Genomic DNA, 15,791 nt, shown 5'->3' on the forward strand with positions numbered 1-15,791 from the left:
GGTTGTGTGCGCATTTGTCAATCATGGAGCCAACCGCAACACCATCATCGTCTGCTGTGACGGCCAACCCTGCACAAATCGCAGATGAAGCAACAACACACCATCAACAACACGCCCAACAACAACGTGATGATGAAGCAGCACCCACAGCTTCACCACCACCACCACCACCACAACAACAACAACAACAACAACAACAACAACAACAACAACAACAACAACAACAACAACAACAACAACCACAAAAGGAAGGTTTGAAGCAGGAGGTGCAGCCGAAACAACAGACGCCAAGGCCACCAGCTGCAACCAACAGCGAACACACCACTCACACCACAGCTGCACATCCTTCAACGGAACAGCCCACGCAAGCAACCAACAGCATCAACACAGCGTCTCCACCACACGAACCTCAACAAGAAGCTACAAGCAAGGCGCTGCCAAGTGGCCAGCAGGAAGAAGCGGAGAAGGAGAAGATGAAGGAGAAGACCGAGACTGAGTTAGAGATAGAGGAGGAGAATGAGGCAAAGGAGGAGAAGGAGGAGGACAAAACCGAGACAGAGAAGACCGAGAAGACGGAAGAGCAGCAGCCAAAACAGCAGGAGGAGAAGGAGAAGGAGAAGACACCCTCGAGCCAGGACGCGTCAAACGAAGCGCAGGCGCAACCACAAGGGGCACCCATTACCTCGTCTTCTGCACCGTCATGGTCTGCCTCGCCGAGAACACCGTCGCCGTCCCTGTCGCCAGCAACCTCAACAACGACGTCCAAGCCTCCATCCACGACGAAGGACGCGGAAACGTGTGCCAATGAGCCCGCAACGGCAAGTGAGCTCACCGATGAGCCTCCCACCAAGCAAGCCAAGGTACAGCTGCCCTCAGCAACAACATCACCTGCTGAATCGCAATGGACACCACCTGCGTCATCAGCATCACAACAACAACAAGCAGTGCAACACAAGGAGGCAGCACCAAAAGGGACTGCGGGGCCCGCACCAACCATGACTCCAAAACCAGCAACAGCCAGCGTCCCCGCCGCTCAACCCAAGACAGGCACACCGGCTGCAGCCAGCGCTGCCGGCGCTCAGAAGACGTCTGGCACGAGCAAGACGAGTGCGGCCAAACCGAAAGCGGGCACAATGTCCACGAAGAAGCGCAAAACAGCGAGCGCTGCAAAGAAGACGGCCGGTGCGCGTCGTTCAAGCGCCACCAAGAGCGGCTCGCGTGGGTCTCGGTCGTCCACCACCTCGTCATCATCATCGTCGCCATCCAAGGGCAAGCGGGCGGCCTCTGCCACTCCTGGTGGTGGTGGTGGTGGTGGTGGTGGTGCTACGAGCACAAGCAGCAGCAGCAGCAGCAAGAGCGGTAGCACGCCGAAACAGCGGCCCAATGCGTTTGAGTCTGCCTGCAAGAACTTGCAACTGGAGATGACATACCTCGTCAAGAGCCTCTTCCTGGTGCGCCAACTGTGTGTGTGTGTGTGTGTGTGTGTGTGAGTGAGTGAGTGAGTGTGTGGGTGTGGGTGTGTGAGGGTTTATGTGCCTGCGCATGTTGGCAGCCGATTACTTGCACGCTCCCACCCTCTCTCACTGCGACCTCGTGCGCCTTGATTGACTGCACCGCTATGCTTGCACACAGGAGTACAAGGGCATTGCAGATGCGCTGGCGGAGGTTGAGAACAAGCCGCTGCGGCGAAAGCGCATCACGCAGCACCACATCAAGAACCTCATCGTCACGTGCTTCAGCCGCAGCCGCGACAGCGTCCAGCACGCACTCAGGTGTGTTGTGTGTGTGTGTGTGTGTGTGTGTGTGTGTGTGTGTGTGCTGTGTGTGCTGTGTGTGCTGTGTGCAGTCAACATCTCACTCTGCAACATGCTCAACATGCTCACCACCACTATCCCCCCCCCCTTTTTTTTTCTGCAGGCCGATTGTGAGCGGGCGGACGCGCGGTGGGGACCGTGCACAGGTTGTTCGCCTCGAGCGCCAGCTCCACCAGGCCGTTCGCGAAGGAAACCTCGACAAGGTCACTTTGTGTGTGTGTGTGTGTGTGTGTGTGTGTGTGTGTGTGTGTGTGTGTGTGTGTGTGTGTGTGTGTGTGTGTGCCTGCCTGCCTGCTTGTCTGTTTGTATCGTTGTTTGGTGTGTACATGCACAACGCGCAAGCAGGTCGCAGCAGCTCACACGCTGCCACTGCTGCCGCTGCTGTTTGTCTGTTGGACAGGTGAAGTATCTGATTGAGAAGGAGCGCATCAACCACACGGCGCTGACGCACGACGAGCAGACCCCACTCTTCATCGCCGTCAGAAACAGACAGCACCATATCGCCGAATACCTCCTCCAGCGAGGTGTGTGTGTGTGTGTGTGTGTGTGTGTCAGAGTCTTGTATCACTCGCAAGATTTCAAACTGTAACTGGGCGCTGCACGAACACACACACGCGCACGCACGCCGCAACCTTTGCCCCCCTGCCTTCTCTCTCCCCGCTTCTCTCATCTCCTCAACCCTCCCCCAAACCCGGTTCGTTACAGGCGTGAATCCCGACATCAAGTCGACGGGCGACAAGCTCCCGCCCATCTTCGAGGCCGCGCGCATCAACGATATTGCCATGATTGAGCTGCTCATCCGTTATGGCGCCGACAGACACATGACCTGCGGCGGCCTGCACCTCAAGCCAACCGCATCATCGTCGTCGTCCTCGGCTGCGGCTGCGGCTGCTGCTAGTGGTGGCGGAAAGGATGCTACGGGTGGTGGTGGCGGGAGTGCACAGCCCAAGGAGCAGGGCGCTGGTGGTGGTGACGCACGCAACGCCAACGACAAGCGTGCGTCACCACCAACGGGGTCTTCAGCAACAGCAGGTGTGACCCGCGGCAGCACCAACAACACGAATGACAGCACCAGCAACGACGACACGAACACCAGCGCGCCTGCTGCTGTTGAGGAGGAGGCGCCCACGGCGTATTTTGCAGGGAACATCTCCCTCGCCACCTGGTCCATGCTCACAAACTGCCCCGGCCCAACGAAGAAGGTCAGTATAGTATGGCTGTTGTGGGGAAGAGCATATTGGAACAATTCCTGTCTGCGTATATGGATTGGGGGTTCAATGCGTGAACGTGTGTGTGTGTGTGTGTGTGTGTGTGTGTGTGTGTGTGTGTGTGTGTGTGTGTGTGTGTGGGCGTGGGCGTGGGCGTGGGCGTGGGCGTGCTGTTGTGTTTCGTCTCCACCTGCTCATAACCACCATCGTCTCCACAACCACCCTCACCATCGCAACCCTCATCATCATCATCATCGTCATCGTCATCATCACCACCACCAGGCTGGCGAGGCGGCGCGGGAGGCAATTGCAGAGCAGCGGAGAAAGAAGGAGGAGCAGGTCAAGCGCGAGCGCCTGAGAAAACAGAAAAAGCATAGGCAGAAGCTCGGTGGGTTGCACGCGCACCGGTGACCGCTAGCTTGCCGCGTCTGTTCGTCTGCATGGCGCTTTGTTCTTCGGCGTGGCATCCACACTCACACGCTCTACACGCGCGTGTATATAAGCACGTAATCTCACACACACTCACTCACACTCACACCCCCACTCACACTCACTCACTTACGCGTACAGAGTCGCTGGCAGAGGCGCGCGGTGCTGGTACCGGTGCTGACGGCGGGACCGGTGGACTGGCAAGCAGTGCTGGCGACAAGGCAGGCCACGATGCTGCACCAACGACCGCCGCTGCCGTCACGGGTACGCCCGGTGCCAACGCGGGCAGTGGCGCTGCGAGCAGCAGCACTCGGACCGCCAGCAACAGTGGTGGTAGCAGTGGTGGTGGTGGTTGCAAAGGCGAAGCAGCAAACGGGCGAGCGGGAAGCGCCAAGCGATCGTCTTCGTTGGCATCAGGCAGCAACAGCAACAGCAACGGCAGCGGGCGGCGCAGCAGCACAGCGGGCGGCAGTGGTGGTGCTGGTGGCGATGAGCCTCCCCCGAAGCAGCGCAAGACCTCCGTGTCGCAGTCGCGGGTGACGGTGGTGCCGACGATGACGCCTGAGGACGTGACAGCTGCGCTGGAGGCGAAGAAGCAGCTCAAGGAACTCTACGAGCAGCTCATGACAAACTCTGTGCAGAACGTCAAGGCGTTCACATCAGCAAAGACCTCGCTCACGTTCGACGCCGGAGAGGTGCTTGTGCGTGTGTGTGTGGGGGGGGGGAGGGGGCGTGTATGCACTTGCGTGCGCACACATGCACTTGTGCGTGATTTTTGAGTCTGTCGCATCACATGCATGGTATGCGTGTTTGCATCCGCCCTGTTTGAATGCTGCTCACGACATCAATCGTTATGGTTTGGCTTGCAGGAGTTTCTGCTTGGGTGCTCTGTCAACAAGGCGCTGAACCTGGGCACCAAGAACGTGTGGAACAAACACCGTACCATCTTCAAGTTCTCCTGTGACAAGAAGGAGAAGCAGTACATTCTCGCACGATACCCGTCCTGCTGCCAGAAATTCATCACAGACGAGGTTAGGCAGTTGTGTGTGCGTGGGTGTCTGTGTGTGGGTGTTGGGGGGGGGGGGGTCTGGGTGCCTGTGGGTGTGTCTGTGTGGGGGGGGGTCTGGGTGCCTGTGGGTGTGATTGTCATTCTTCATCTGTGTCGAGCATGCTCATTCGTGGATGCCTGTGATTGGCTCGACACCCAACCCCACCTCTCACATACTGTTGCCCCGCCCTCGTTTTGTGCGGTTTAGGACGACAAGGCGCCGCTGACGCTGATTCTGCACTCTGAGATGAAGCAGTTGGCGGAGGTGCACCCCAACTACCAGACGGACCGCTCCTACCTCAAGCGCATCTCAGAGCTGCCCCGCCTCAAGATTGACTACTACGTCCTCGGATGCATCTGGCGCAAGGTGTGTGCGTGTGTGTGCGTGTGTGTGTGTGTGTGTCTGTGTCTGTGTCTGTGCATGTCTGTGTGTCTGTCTTGTCGTGTTTGAGCTTGTGCCCTTCCGTCGGTCCTGTCCTGGCCCACTTTTCCGCACTGCGTACCCATCGCATGCACAGTCCGCTTTGCCCAGCTTGTCCTCATGCTTCCTTTGTCCCACCCCCTGCCCCTTGTCCGTGCTGAATATGCAGCAAATCAAGACGCTGAAGCGCCGCGCAGAGCAGCTCAACGCGACCGCGGACAGGGTGCGTATTGTGGGTGGTGGGTGTCACTCGGATCATCTGAAACATTTTTCTCGCTGCACCACCTTGTGTCACCATCTCATGCTTCCAGCGTGTCCTCCCACATGCACACACGAGCAGGGCGCTGGGTTGAACGGGCATCCCAAGACCACATCCTCAACCATGCAGGCGACGGCGGCCACGACACCGACAGCCCGGGAAGCGCCACCACAAGGCATGCAGCTCGCGTCGTCCATGCCACACAGCACCGACCCAGTCATGAGCCTCCTTGCTCAACAGCAACCGCAGCACCAGCACCAGCACCAGCACCAGCACCAACACCAGCACCAGCACCAGCACCAACATGTAGGGCCCATGTCGCGTGGGCAGGCGTTTGTTGTACCATCTTCGTCGTCGTCAGCAACAGCGACATCATCAACCACCCCCGCGTCAATCTACGCCCCAACACCGCCATCTGATGCGCCCTCAGCCGCTGCACCCGCAATGGCCACTCAGCAGCAGCACCACCAGCAGCACCCGCAGCAGTCAGCAGCACCCGTGAGGTCGCCGTCATCATCATCACTGATGCCGTCGTCACACCAGTCGTCGACGCGCTCCCCATACAGCAGCCGTCCGGCAGACACAACCACTGCCACAACCACAGAACAAACGCCGCAACAGCAGCAACAGCAGCAACAGCCGCAACAGCAGCAACAGCAGCAACAGCCGCAAGCTCAGGCGTTTGATCACGTTGTGCTCAGTCACAACACGTTGAGGGCTGGGACTGGCCAGCCACAACCGCCCACACAGCACCAGCACCACCACCAGCAGCACCACCAGCACGACCAGAGCAAGCGCCAGGCCCGTGCGAGCACCGGGGAGGCGAGCGGGGCTGTGCTGCTGCTGCAGAATGTGTTTGGACGCCAAAACGCGGCCGTTGGCGAACAGCCCATCCCACCGACGTTTGCACCGCCACTGCAACCACCAGCGCAGGATGCGGCTCACGTTGCAGCACCAACCGCCAGCACCACACACGACGCCGCTGCCACGGCCGGAAATGACAACACGGACGAGCAGGCGTCAGTTCTGCGGCAGGTGCAGCCCTCAACAGCAGCAATAGCTGCACCGGCAACAGCACCGTCCGCCCAGCAGCAGCAGCAGCAGCAGCAGCAGCAGGGAGATGCTGTGCCTGTGGTTGCTGCTGATGTTGCGCAGGAGACAGCAGCGCCAGTGGAGAACCCGTGGGCACCGCCATCCACAGTCCCAACACCAGTCAACACCGCACCCATGCAGCAACAGCAACAACAGCAACCGCAGACGCTGCCGCCGCCACCACCACCCGAGCATGAGTCAGTGCAGGTTGAGTCGCTTGGCGATTTGTTTGACTTGCCACCCGTAACATAGCAGCTACCCTTATTGTCACCCACGCCGCACGGCACTGGACAGAGCACTCTTGTACACAGCAGTGACGCGATTCGTGCATTGTGATGGTTGCTGTTGGTGTTGTTGTGGTGGTTGTATTGAAGACGTGGTGCGACACTTTGGAAGTCGCTTTTGACATTGGCACTGATCGACATGACATGAACTGATTCGACCTTCGCTTTGATTTGCCTTTTGCTTGACCAGCTTCTCGATTTCTCCAGCAATAAACACTGCACTCGTACACACGATCGTGTTCACACACACACACACACACACACACACACACACACACACACACACACACACACACACACACACACCGTCACTCACATTTGGGGTCACTCATTGTATTGGGTTGATCGATAGATGGGCTTGGGGTGCAATAGGCAATTGGGGAGAGGGGGGGGAGGAACAAAGAGCAAGAAGTAAACGCAACAAGTACGCGCGCAACTACAGTCAAAGTCAGTGTATGCTTCACATGTCACTTCAGGGTGTTGTTGGTCGAAAAGTCGACAACAAGAAGAAAGGGAAAGACGTTGACCAGGATGGAGGTTGTTGTTGGGTTGGTGTGACGATCGGTTGGTTGGTTTGTTGTTGTTGTTGTGCACGCACACAACAGCGAGAAGAAAGGAATGCTTAACGAGGACGACACGAAGAAGCGTCAACTTGGAACATGTGAACAAAGAGGAAAGAAGACGTATGCAATTGGGAATGGAACCGCTTGCATGGAGGGTGGTGTGGTGGTGGTCGTGGTGGTGTGTGTTGTGTGTGTGGTGTGTGTGTGTGTGTGTGTGTGTGTGTGTGTGTGTGTGTGTGTGTGTGTGTGTGTTTGCGATTGAGGGCATGGAGGGTGTTCCGAGCCTAATAGTATGTTTCGCTGTTGTGGCAAACCAGGAGAAGAACAACAAAAAAAAAAACGCGTGATGTGTGTTTGTGGGTAAGTAAATTGAATACAACAAGTGGCACAACTGCTTGTTTAGCAAAGCCAATGCATGCAAGCAAACAGGCTAGGCACAAAAGCCGGACACAAGGGCCAACGACAGAACGACGACAACGCACATCGCAAGAACAGCAGCAGCAGCAAAACGAAACACGCAAAGACGTGCAAGCAAGCAAAACTCACCGCTCGACAAAGCCCTTGGGGAAGCTGCGGAGGAAGAAGCGACGCGTCTCGTCGTACGTCATGATGAGGACGGAGAACGGCAACGCAGTGAGCCAGTGGCGGAAGAGCAGCGGGCGCATGTTGAGGGCGACGTCGGTGCCGGGCGAGTACACGAGCACACACGCAAGCGCTGTCTCGAAGAAGAGAGCAAAGGTGAGCGCGTTGTTGCGCATGCCCTGCTGGAAGATGGACAGCTTGCGGGTCTTGCAGATGATGAGATCAGCCCACTGCACAATGACAATGGACACAAAGTAGGCCGTCTGGCACGTGTACTCCAGATCCTTGCGCTGATCGTACGTCTGCGAGGACGAAGGAAAGACGAAGCAAAGATGACGGACAGAAACGGTGAGGGGTGGGGAGGATGATGACGTTGTGGTGAGTGAGAGAGTGTGTGTCAGTGGATGAGGGTGAGTGCGCGTGCACGAGCTCACGATAGCACAAACACACGCTCGTGCACAAACAAACCACAACACAAAACCAACTAAGGCCCAATGAAACTCACCCATTGCTGGCCGTGGCTGTCGGTGATCTCCTCAATGCCCTGGTCATCCCAGTCCTCGCGGAGGTTCCAGAGCTGGTTGGCGCGGAAGCCGTTCTCGCCCATGACAACAAAGTAGGTGAAGAAGCCAGCAGCAGCCTGGATGAAGCCAATCTGCAGATATGCCATGCCAATCAGACGCGAGTTGACCAGACGGTCCTTGGTCGGCGAGCGCGGCTTACGAAGCATGATATCGGCCTCGGCCTCCTCATACGCAAGCGAAATGGCGGGGACCTGATGGCAATGATGCGATGTGTGTGTGTGTGTGTGTGTGTGTGTGTGTGTGTGTGTGTGTGGTTGGGGGTGCCGGGAAAGGTGGAGTGAGAAGGATGGCGAGAATGAAGGAGTTGGGACAAGGAGGTGGGGAAGACAACGCACAGGCTATACATTACGATGCGCACACGCACGCACACGCACACGCACACGCACACGCACGCGCACACACACACACACGCACACACACACACACACACACACACACACTCTCTCTCTCTCTCTCTCTCTCTCTCTCTCTCTCTTTCTTTCTCTCTCTCTCTCTTTCTCTTACTGACGTACCATGTCTGTTCCGAGATCGATGCAAAGAATGGTGACAGTGCCGAGAGGCAGAGGAACGCCAGCAATGATGAAGAAGAGGAAAGGAGAAATCTCGGGGATGTTGGAGGTGAGGGTGTAGGCAATGGACTTCTTAAGGTTGTCGAAGATGAGTCGCCCTTCCTCCACGCCAGTCACAATGGACGCAAAGTTGTCGTCAAGGAGAATCATGTCGGCAGCCTGCTTGGACACATCGGAGCCGGCGATACCCATGGCAACACCGATATCGGCCTTCTTCAGGGCGGGCGAGTCGTTCACGCCATCACCAGTCACAGCCACAATCTGGCCAGCGCGCTGGCAGCCTGTCGCGGGTGGAGCGAGGGGGAGAAGAGAGGAAGGTGTTAGACGACCGCAAACACAGAGGGGTCGAGGGGAAGGAACAGAAAGCGGGACTGAGGGAGGTAACGCGGGCAAACAAGTGTGCACAAGCACACAAACCGACGAAACACAAAACTAACAACAAAAAACACACACCTACACACGATACCTTCGACGATGATGAGCTTCTGCTGGGGCGAGGTACGGGCAAACACAATCTCAGTGTGGTTGGCAAGAATGTCGTCCAGTTGCTCAGAGGACATGTCCGCGAGGGTGGTGCCCTGCCATTACATGGGATTGGGAAAACAACGAAGGTGAGATGTGGGCCCTTTGCACACAGAAGTACGGGGGAAGTATGCACACACATACAAACATACAAACTTACACACATACACACATACAAACACACACACATGTATGCGCGAGCACGTATGCGTGTGCTAAAGGAAAGTATATGTGTACCTTGATGACAATGGCGTGGGCCTCGGCGGGGTCGATCTGATCAGGGGACACACCGCGCTCCTCAGCAAGGTCGTCGACGGTCTTCTCGTTGTAGATGATACCGACCTGCTTGGCAATGGCCTGGGCCGTGACGGGGTGGTCACCAGTGACCATGATGACCTAAAACAAATGGCGAGAGCAAAACAAAGCAGGAAGGAAAGAAGGATAACGTTGTGTGAGTCGTCGTGGCCCGAGTGCGTTTGAACCACCACGCAGTGCATGCATGCAATGCAATGCAATGCAGGCATGAAACGCAAATCTATCGCAGGTGTGCTGCACTGTAAACTTCTCACCTTGATACCGGCGGTACGGCACTTGGCGACGGCGCCGGGCACAGCGGGGCGAGGAGGGTCAATCATGGCAAAGAGACCGCAGTACACAAGACCCTCGAGAGGGAAGTTGGCGGGCTGGGTCTCAAACTGGTAGCCAGCGGGGTACTTGTCGGCAGGGAGGCGGAGGCAGGCAAAGCCAAGCACACGCTCGCCACGCTTTCCGAGGGCGGTGTTGTTGGCCTCAAACTTCTCGCGGTCGGCATCGGTCATGTCAACAATCTCGCCGTTGCGGTACAGGTGGGAGCAGCGGCTGATGATGCGCTCGGGGGCACCCTGCAATCGATGATGGTGGTGGTGGTGTTGATGATAGTGATGTTGATGGCGATGGTGATGAGCGACGTCGTGATTGCTGTCACGGGCAGAAAAACAGACAGGCTTGGCACAATACAATGCGTGCAGTGTGTTACATCACATACAAGCACACACAGCCACGACATGCTCACACAATTCACACAGACACGACACACAAGCACACACATACACGCACAAACGCGTGCGCGCACCATGTTTCCGGACACAGAAGCACACAAACACATGGATCCGCACCTTCATGACGAGGAGGTAGCGCGGGTCGTCGTCTGGTGTCTCGTGCACGGAGACCTGGTACTTGTTCTTCGAGTTGAAGGGAATGTCAGCCACGTTCGGGTACTTGGAGCGCTCACCAACAACGAGCGAATCCTGGACGGATTTCGTCTCGGAGAGAACGCGCGCGGCGTTGCGCTCGGTGTACTTGAAGATGGCAGACTCGGACGCATCACCAATGGTGTCACGGCGGAGGATGGCAACGTCACTGAAGTCCTCACCCGGGTTTGGCGGGCGGAAGTTGGCCTGCGGTTAAGGTGGGGTGGGGTGGGGTCATGGAGTTGTGGTGAGGTAGAAGTGATTGAGAGGTGAGCTGAAGCATACGTGGTCATGGTGATGGAGGTGGAAGGAAGAGACACAAGAGGTGCAGTAGGAGACAAGGAGGTGCACCAGAGAGGAGAAACAGGAGGATCAAAAACATCACAGCTCATACGCTGATCGCAAGGCAACAATACACACACGCGCATGCACACACGCACACAGGCACACACACACACACGCGCATGCACACGCACACACCTTGTTACAGAGGACGGCGACGCGGTAGAGGGCGCGGTAAGAGTCGTTGACCTCGTGGGAGAACTCCTTCTCCACAGTCGGGTCGGTGTTGACCTCGCGAATCTCCTGGTCGAAGCAGATGTGGGCGACAGTCATGTTGTTCTGGGTCAGGGTACCGGTCTTGTCGGAGCAGATGGTGGAGGTGGAGCCAAGCGTCTCGACAGCCTCGAGGTTCTTGACGAGGCACTTCTTGGTGGCCATCTTCTTGGCGGTGAGGGTGAGGGCGACGGTCACCGTGGCCAGGAGACCCTCGGGCACGTTGGCGACAATGATACCAATGAGGAAGATGACGGCGTCAAGCCAGAAGTAGCCAATGGCAAGGGCGATGATGAAGAAGGAGACACCGAGAACAACAGCCACAGCGGTGATGATGTTGATGAAATGGTGGATCTCGCGCGCAATGGGCGTATCTGCCAGCATGTTGCGGTGGTGGGAAATGAGACGAGGCCATTCAGGTGAGTGCGATGGGAACCATCACACATACAAACGGTCAGGAATAGCATAGATGGAGGGAGAGAGGACCAGAGATGGAGCAAGCGATGTCTCAGCTCACATTCTCCACGCATCTCCGCACACACACACACATAATTACACACACTCGCACACACACTCACACACACATTGACCCAATTGCACACACGTGCACACACGATCGCACACACACACATGTGCACACAATGCACGGGGAAGAAAGCTCACCGCCAGAGTCGACACCGCTGGCAAGACCGGCAATGCGGCCAAGGACAGTGTTGTCACCGCAGCGAATCACAATACCCACACCAGACCCCTCCACGGCGTTGGTGGAGTAGAAGGCAATGTTCTGTGTCTCGAGCGGGTTGACATCCGTGCACTCGGGGCTACGCTTCTGGGGCTCAGATTCACCCGTCAAGGAAGAGTTGTCAACCTGTGGACCAGACACGTGAGGGGGAGAATATGCAAAACAAGCAGAGGCAGTGTGTAGTGCGTTAGTGATGGGTTGAGCAATTTCGCACGCCACATGCGTGAGCGACATGCACACACGCGTGCGCACACAGCACACAAACAAGCAAACCCATGAACACACACACACACACAAACACACACACACACACACACACACACAAACACACAAGCGCACGCAAAACCACACGCACAAAGGAACAAACAAAACACTGCTGACCTTGAGACCCTGGACCTCGATGAGACGAAGATCGGCGGGGATGCGGTCACCAGACTTGATCTCCACAACATCGCCACGAACAATCTCCACGGCATCCATGACGCGGACCTTGCCATCACGGCGGACCTTGCTCTTCTGCGGCTGCAGCTTGGCAAAGCCCTTCATGACGTTGGCGGCACGACCCTCCTGGTAGTACGAGAAGCAGCCCGTGATGACGACGACGGCGGCGAGCACAATGCCAAGGTAGAGGTTGTCACCGGCAACCGTTTCACCCTCATCTGCCTGGGAAACCTGGATACCGTATGCGACGAAGCAGAGGATAGCACCGAGCCAGAGGAGGGAAGCAAAGCCGCCAACCATCTGGCGCAGGAACTTGATCCACTCGGGCGTCGTTGGTGGTGGAGTGAGGGCGTTGGGGCCTTCCTCCTCAAGGGTTTTCGCAGCCTGCGTCTCCGTCATACCACTCTCGATGCTCTTGAGCTTCAGGCGGGCCATGAGCTCCTCCACGGGGACTTGGTGCTCGTCCATCACAAGTTCCTTCTTCAGGTCGTCCAGGTCAGGGCCCTTCTTGCCCTTCTTGCCGCCCTTGCCCTCTTCTTTGCCTGACGAACACGTGCATCGCACACACAACACAAAATGCACAACACAAGACGTCACACACAGCATCAGAGTAGCGGAGAGCAGGGGTGAGACAATGACGTGAGGTCAAAGTGGGCACGTACAAGATCATAATTGCGCAGACGCGGTGTGTCAAGAAGGCAAGTGGGTGCGGAAATGCAGTTGGCATGTCAGGGGATGGCTTGCGAGTGGTGTGCTTTCTCGCTTGCTTACTTGGCTCGGGAGAAGACTGCTTGGTCTCATGCTTGGTCTCAGGGAAGGTGGTGGACTTGGTAGCACCGTTGGGGGCCCCGTTGGTAGCGCTGTTGGAGGCGCCATTGCTCGGGTTCTTGGCCTGCTCTGGTGGCACAATCTGGATGCTTGCACGCGATGGTTCTTGTGCTGCACAGCGGTAGTTTGTGTTGCGTGGCAGAGACAAAGCAAAGCAAGCAGCGTTTGAGGGTGAGGAAGACGAAGACAAGGAGCAAGACCGAAGAGAGGAACAGTGGTCATTGATCAAGGCACAACAGCACCGTCACACACACATACACGCATACACACGCGCACGCACACATAGATACACGCACACATGGACACATGTGTGAGGCAAGCAAGCATGCATGCATGCTAGCGCGTGACACGCAAAAGAGACGCACCGCCAGAGGATGCAGGGGCAGCCGGAACGCCAATGTCGGTGTTGCTGGAGCCCCGCGTGACGCCCTGAATGGACTTGGAGGGCGAGTCACGCCTGGAACTGCTCACCGCAGTGCGGTAGCTGTCCGTGCGGGCAGCATCCTACAACAACAATCACCATCAACACCAATGGGTACACATATTGTCAACAGAGGGACAGTGTGCCCAGTGAGACGAGGGAGGAGAGCATTTGCTTACTGCTTGCTTGCTTGCAGGCAAAGGTAAAGGCAAAGGCAAAGAAAGGGAGGGGGGCAACAGCGACACGCAATACAACAGCAGGAAGCCCCAGCAAGCTGCATGTGTTGCACCACGCACAAAACCACCAGAGCAAGGCAAACGCACATCGATGTCGTCAAACTGGAAATTGTTGTCCATGAGGCCGTGTCAGTCACCTACATCATCACACCCCAACCAAAGCAAGCAAGAGAGGCGAGGGAGGTGAGGTGTCGTGCATTGCGCTCTTGTCATCAGCATGCGCGTTGGTGATGATGATGCTGATGATGCTGATGATGGCTGCGCCATGAGACTGCATGCATGTGCGAGTGCTTGCACGCAAACACTTCAACACTGCTTGAACAACAACATGACATGAGACGCTGATGGGCTGAAGCTTGCTCTTCGGCAGTGATCCAACCAAAACAGGTGCAAGGCATACAGGCAGGCAACCCCGAAGAAGCAACAACCAGCCGGCATGCGCCCACGCATGGGCTCATAAGCGCCGGTGCCTGTGCTGATGCCTGCAGGCGTGAACACACGGACCACCAACCTGCTGCACAAACGTGGGAGGAGGTGGGTGGGTTGGAAAAGGGGAAATGAAGTGCTGATGGCCTGCGAAAAAGGCACACAAACAAGCAAGCATGCTGCTTCCCTTTTTGCCTTCACATGCACGCGTGGTGGAGCGCGCATTCATTCATGTGCTTGCTTGCGTGCTTGAGGCCTGACCAAGCCAACAACCAAGCAAAAAGCCGCACCCACCGCCCACCCCCCAAACACCAAAACACCGCGTCGAAGCACGTTGCTGTGACCAAAACAGTGTGGGTGTGCCTGCAAGCATTTCCCGGTGGATACGACATTCCACTCTACAACTCGCATAAAATATGCTGTCGCAAATTTGGAGGAGTACGGACAGCTTTTGTGCTGTCGTGTCGTCGGTGTTGGGCGGCTTCTGTGTGTGTGTGTGTGTGTGTGTGTGTGTGTGTGTGTGTGTGTGTGTGTGTGTGTGTGTGTGTGTGTGTGTGTGTGTGTGTGTCTGTCTGTGTGTGTGTGTGTGTCTGTGTGTGTGTGTGTGTGTGTGACTCTGTGTATCTCTGTGTCTGTGACTCTCAGTGTGCATGCCTCTCTGTGTCCTGTGTCGGGCAATGATGTTTACAACCAGCTGCTGCGGCCAACCCCACCCCCAAGCAAGTGAGAAACAACACAACAAAAATCACATATGCGCCATGATTAACATCAAACAAAACAGAAGCGACATCGGGAAATCGAGAGGCAAACACACACACACATGTGGGGCACAGCGACGCTACGAACGGCTTGCAGGGATCGAAAATGCCCATCATTGGGCGTGTTGCTCGTCTTCCTCGTCTTCCTCGTCTTCCTCCTCATACACATCTGCACAACGCATAGGCGGATGGAATGTCCATGACGTGTCATGATGAGCAAGACACCAAGCACATTTGTGCGCGCGTGTGTTCGCGCTTGTTTGGGGGGGGGGGGTAAAGATGCTGTTGGATTGCAAGTGCAACATTCACAGTCACGCCCACTCAAACTCCCGTGCGCAGCGACGCACCTGTAACCTCGGCGTCCACAATGTTGGGGATGACAACGTCCATGGCTTGTAACAGGGAAATGAGCGTCTGGGCGACAATGACCAGTGTATGTGTGTGTATGTGTATGTGTTGGTGTTTGATGTGTGACAAGTGAGCGTCGCGTATGAGATTGACGTGCTGGGCCTCTCTGGAAAGCATTCGCAGCAAACACACGAAGCAGATACGTGCAATACCACTTGGCACGCAGTGCACAAGATGCAAACGGTGCACAGCAGTGTAACACCACATTTACGCAATCGCCATGCTCTCCCTGCCTCCCCCCCTTGCGTGTGTGTGTGTGTGTGTGTGTGTGTGTGTGTGTGTGTGTGTGTGTGTGTGTGTCGTGTGTGTCGTGTGTGTGTGTGTGTGTGTGTGTGTGTGTGTGTGTGTGTGTGTGTGTGTGTGTGTGTGTGT

At 56.5% G+C, this 15,791-nt stretch overlaps 2 protein-coding genes across 2 annotated transcripts; one reads left to right on the forward strand and one right to left on the reverse strand.

Annotated features, from left to right (window-relative positions):
• The first annotated feature begins 191 nt into the window (after positions 1 to 191).
• On the forward strand, positions 192 to 6,782 carry PTSG_05227 (uncharacterized protein). Its single transcript, XM_004993748.1, has 11 exons — positions 192 to 1,451; positions 1,633 to 1,772; positions 1,918 to 2,017; positions 2,215 to 2,338; positions 2,520 to 3,016; positions 3,305 to 3,410; positions 3,593 to 4,146; positions 4,321 to 4,482; positions 4,708 to 4,866; positions 5,090 to 5,143; positions 5,261 to 6,782. The coding sequence occupies exons 1-11, from the start codon at positions 474 to 476 to the stop codon at positions 6,521 to 6,523; spliced, it is 4,137 nt and encodes a 1,378-aa protein (XP_004993805.1). The 5' UTR covers positions 192 to 473; the 3' UTR covers positions 6,524 to 6,782.
• A 90-nt stretch (positions 6,783 to 6,872) lies between these two features.
• On the reverse strand, positions 6,873 to 14,476 carry PTSG_05228 (sodium/potassium-transporting ATPase subunit alpha). Its single transcript, XM_004993749.1, has 15 exons — positions 14,339 to 14,476; positions 13,915 to 13,964; positions 13,536 to 13,674; positions 13,114 to 13,281; positions 12,283 to 12,884; positions 11,823 to 12,027; positions 11,085 to 11,533; positions 10,530 to 10,811; positions 9,945 to 10,256; positions 9,613 to 9,771; positions 9,320 to 9,431; positions 8,797 to 9,134; positions 8,206 to 8,475; positions 7,665 to 8,002; positions 6,873 to 7,418 (listed from the first exon to the last, which is right to left on the reverse strand). The coding sequence occupies exons 2-15, from the start codon at positions 13,945 to 13,947 to the stop codon at positions 7,403 to 7,405; spliced, it is 3,423 nt and encodes a 1,140-aa protein (XP_004993806.1). The 5' UTR covers positions 13,948 to 13,964; positions 14,339 to 14,476; the 3' UTR covers positions 6,873 to 7,402.
• Positions 14,477 to 15,791: the final 1,315 nt, after the last annotated feature.

Source organism: Salpingoeca rosetta (assembly GCF_000188695.1).
Source record: "Salpingoeca rosetta unplaced genomic scaffold supercont1.12, whole genome shotgun sequence".
Lineage (NCBI taxonomy): Eukaryota > Choanoflagellata > Craspedida > Salpingoecidae > Salpingoeca > Salpingoeca rosetta.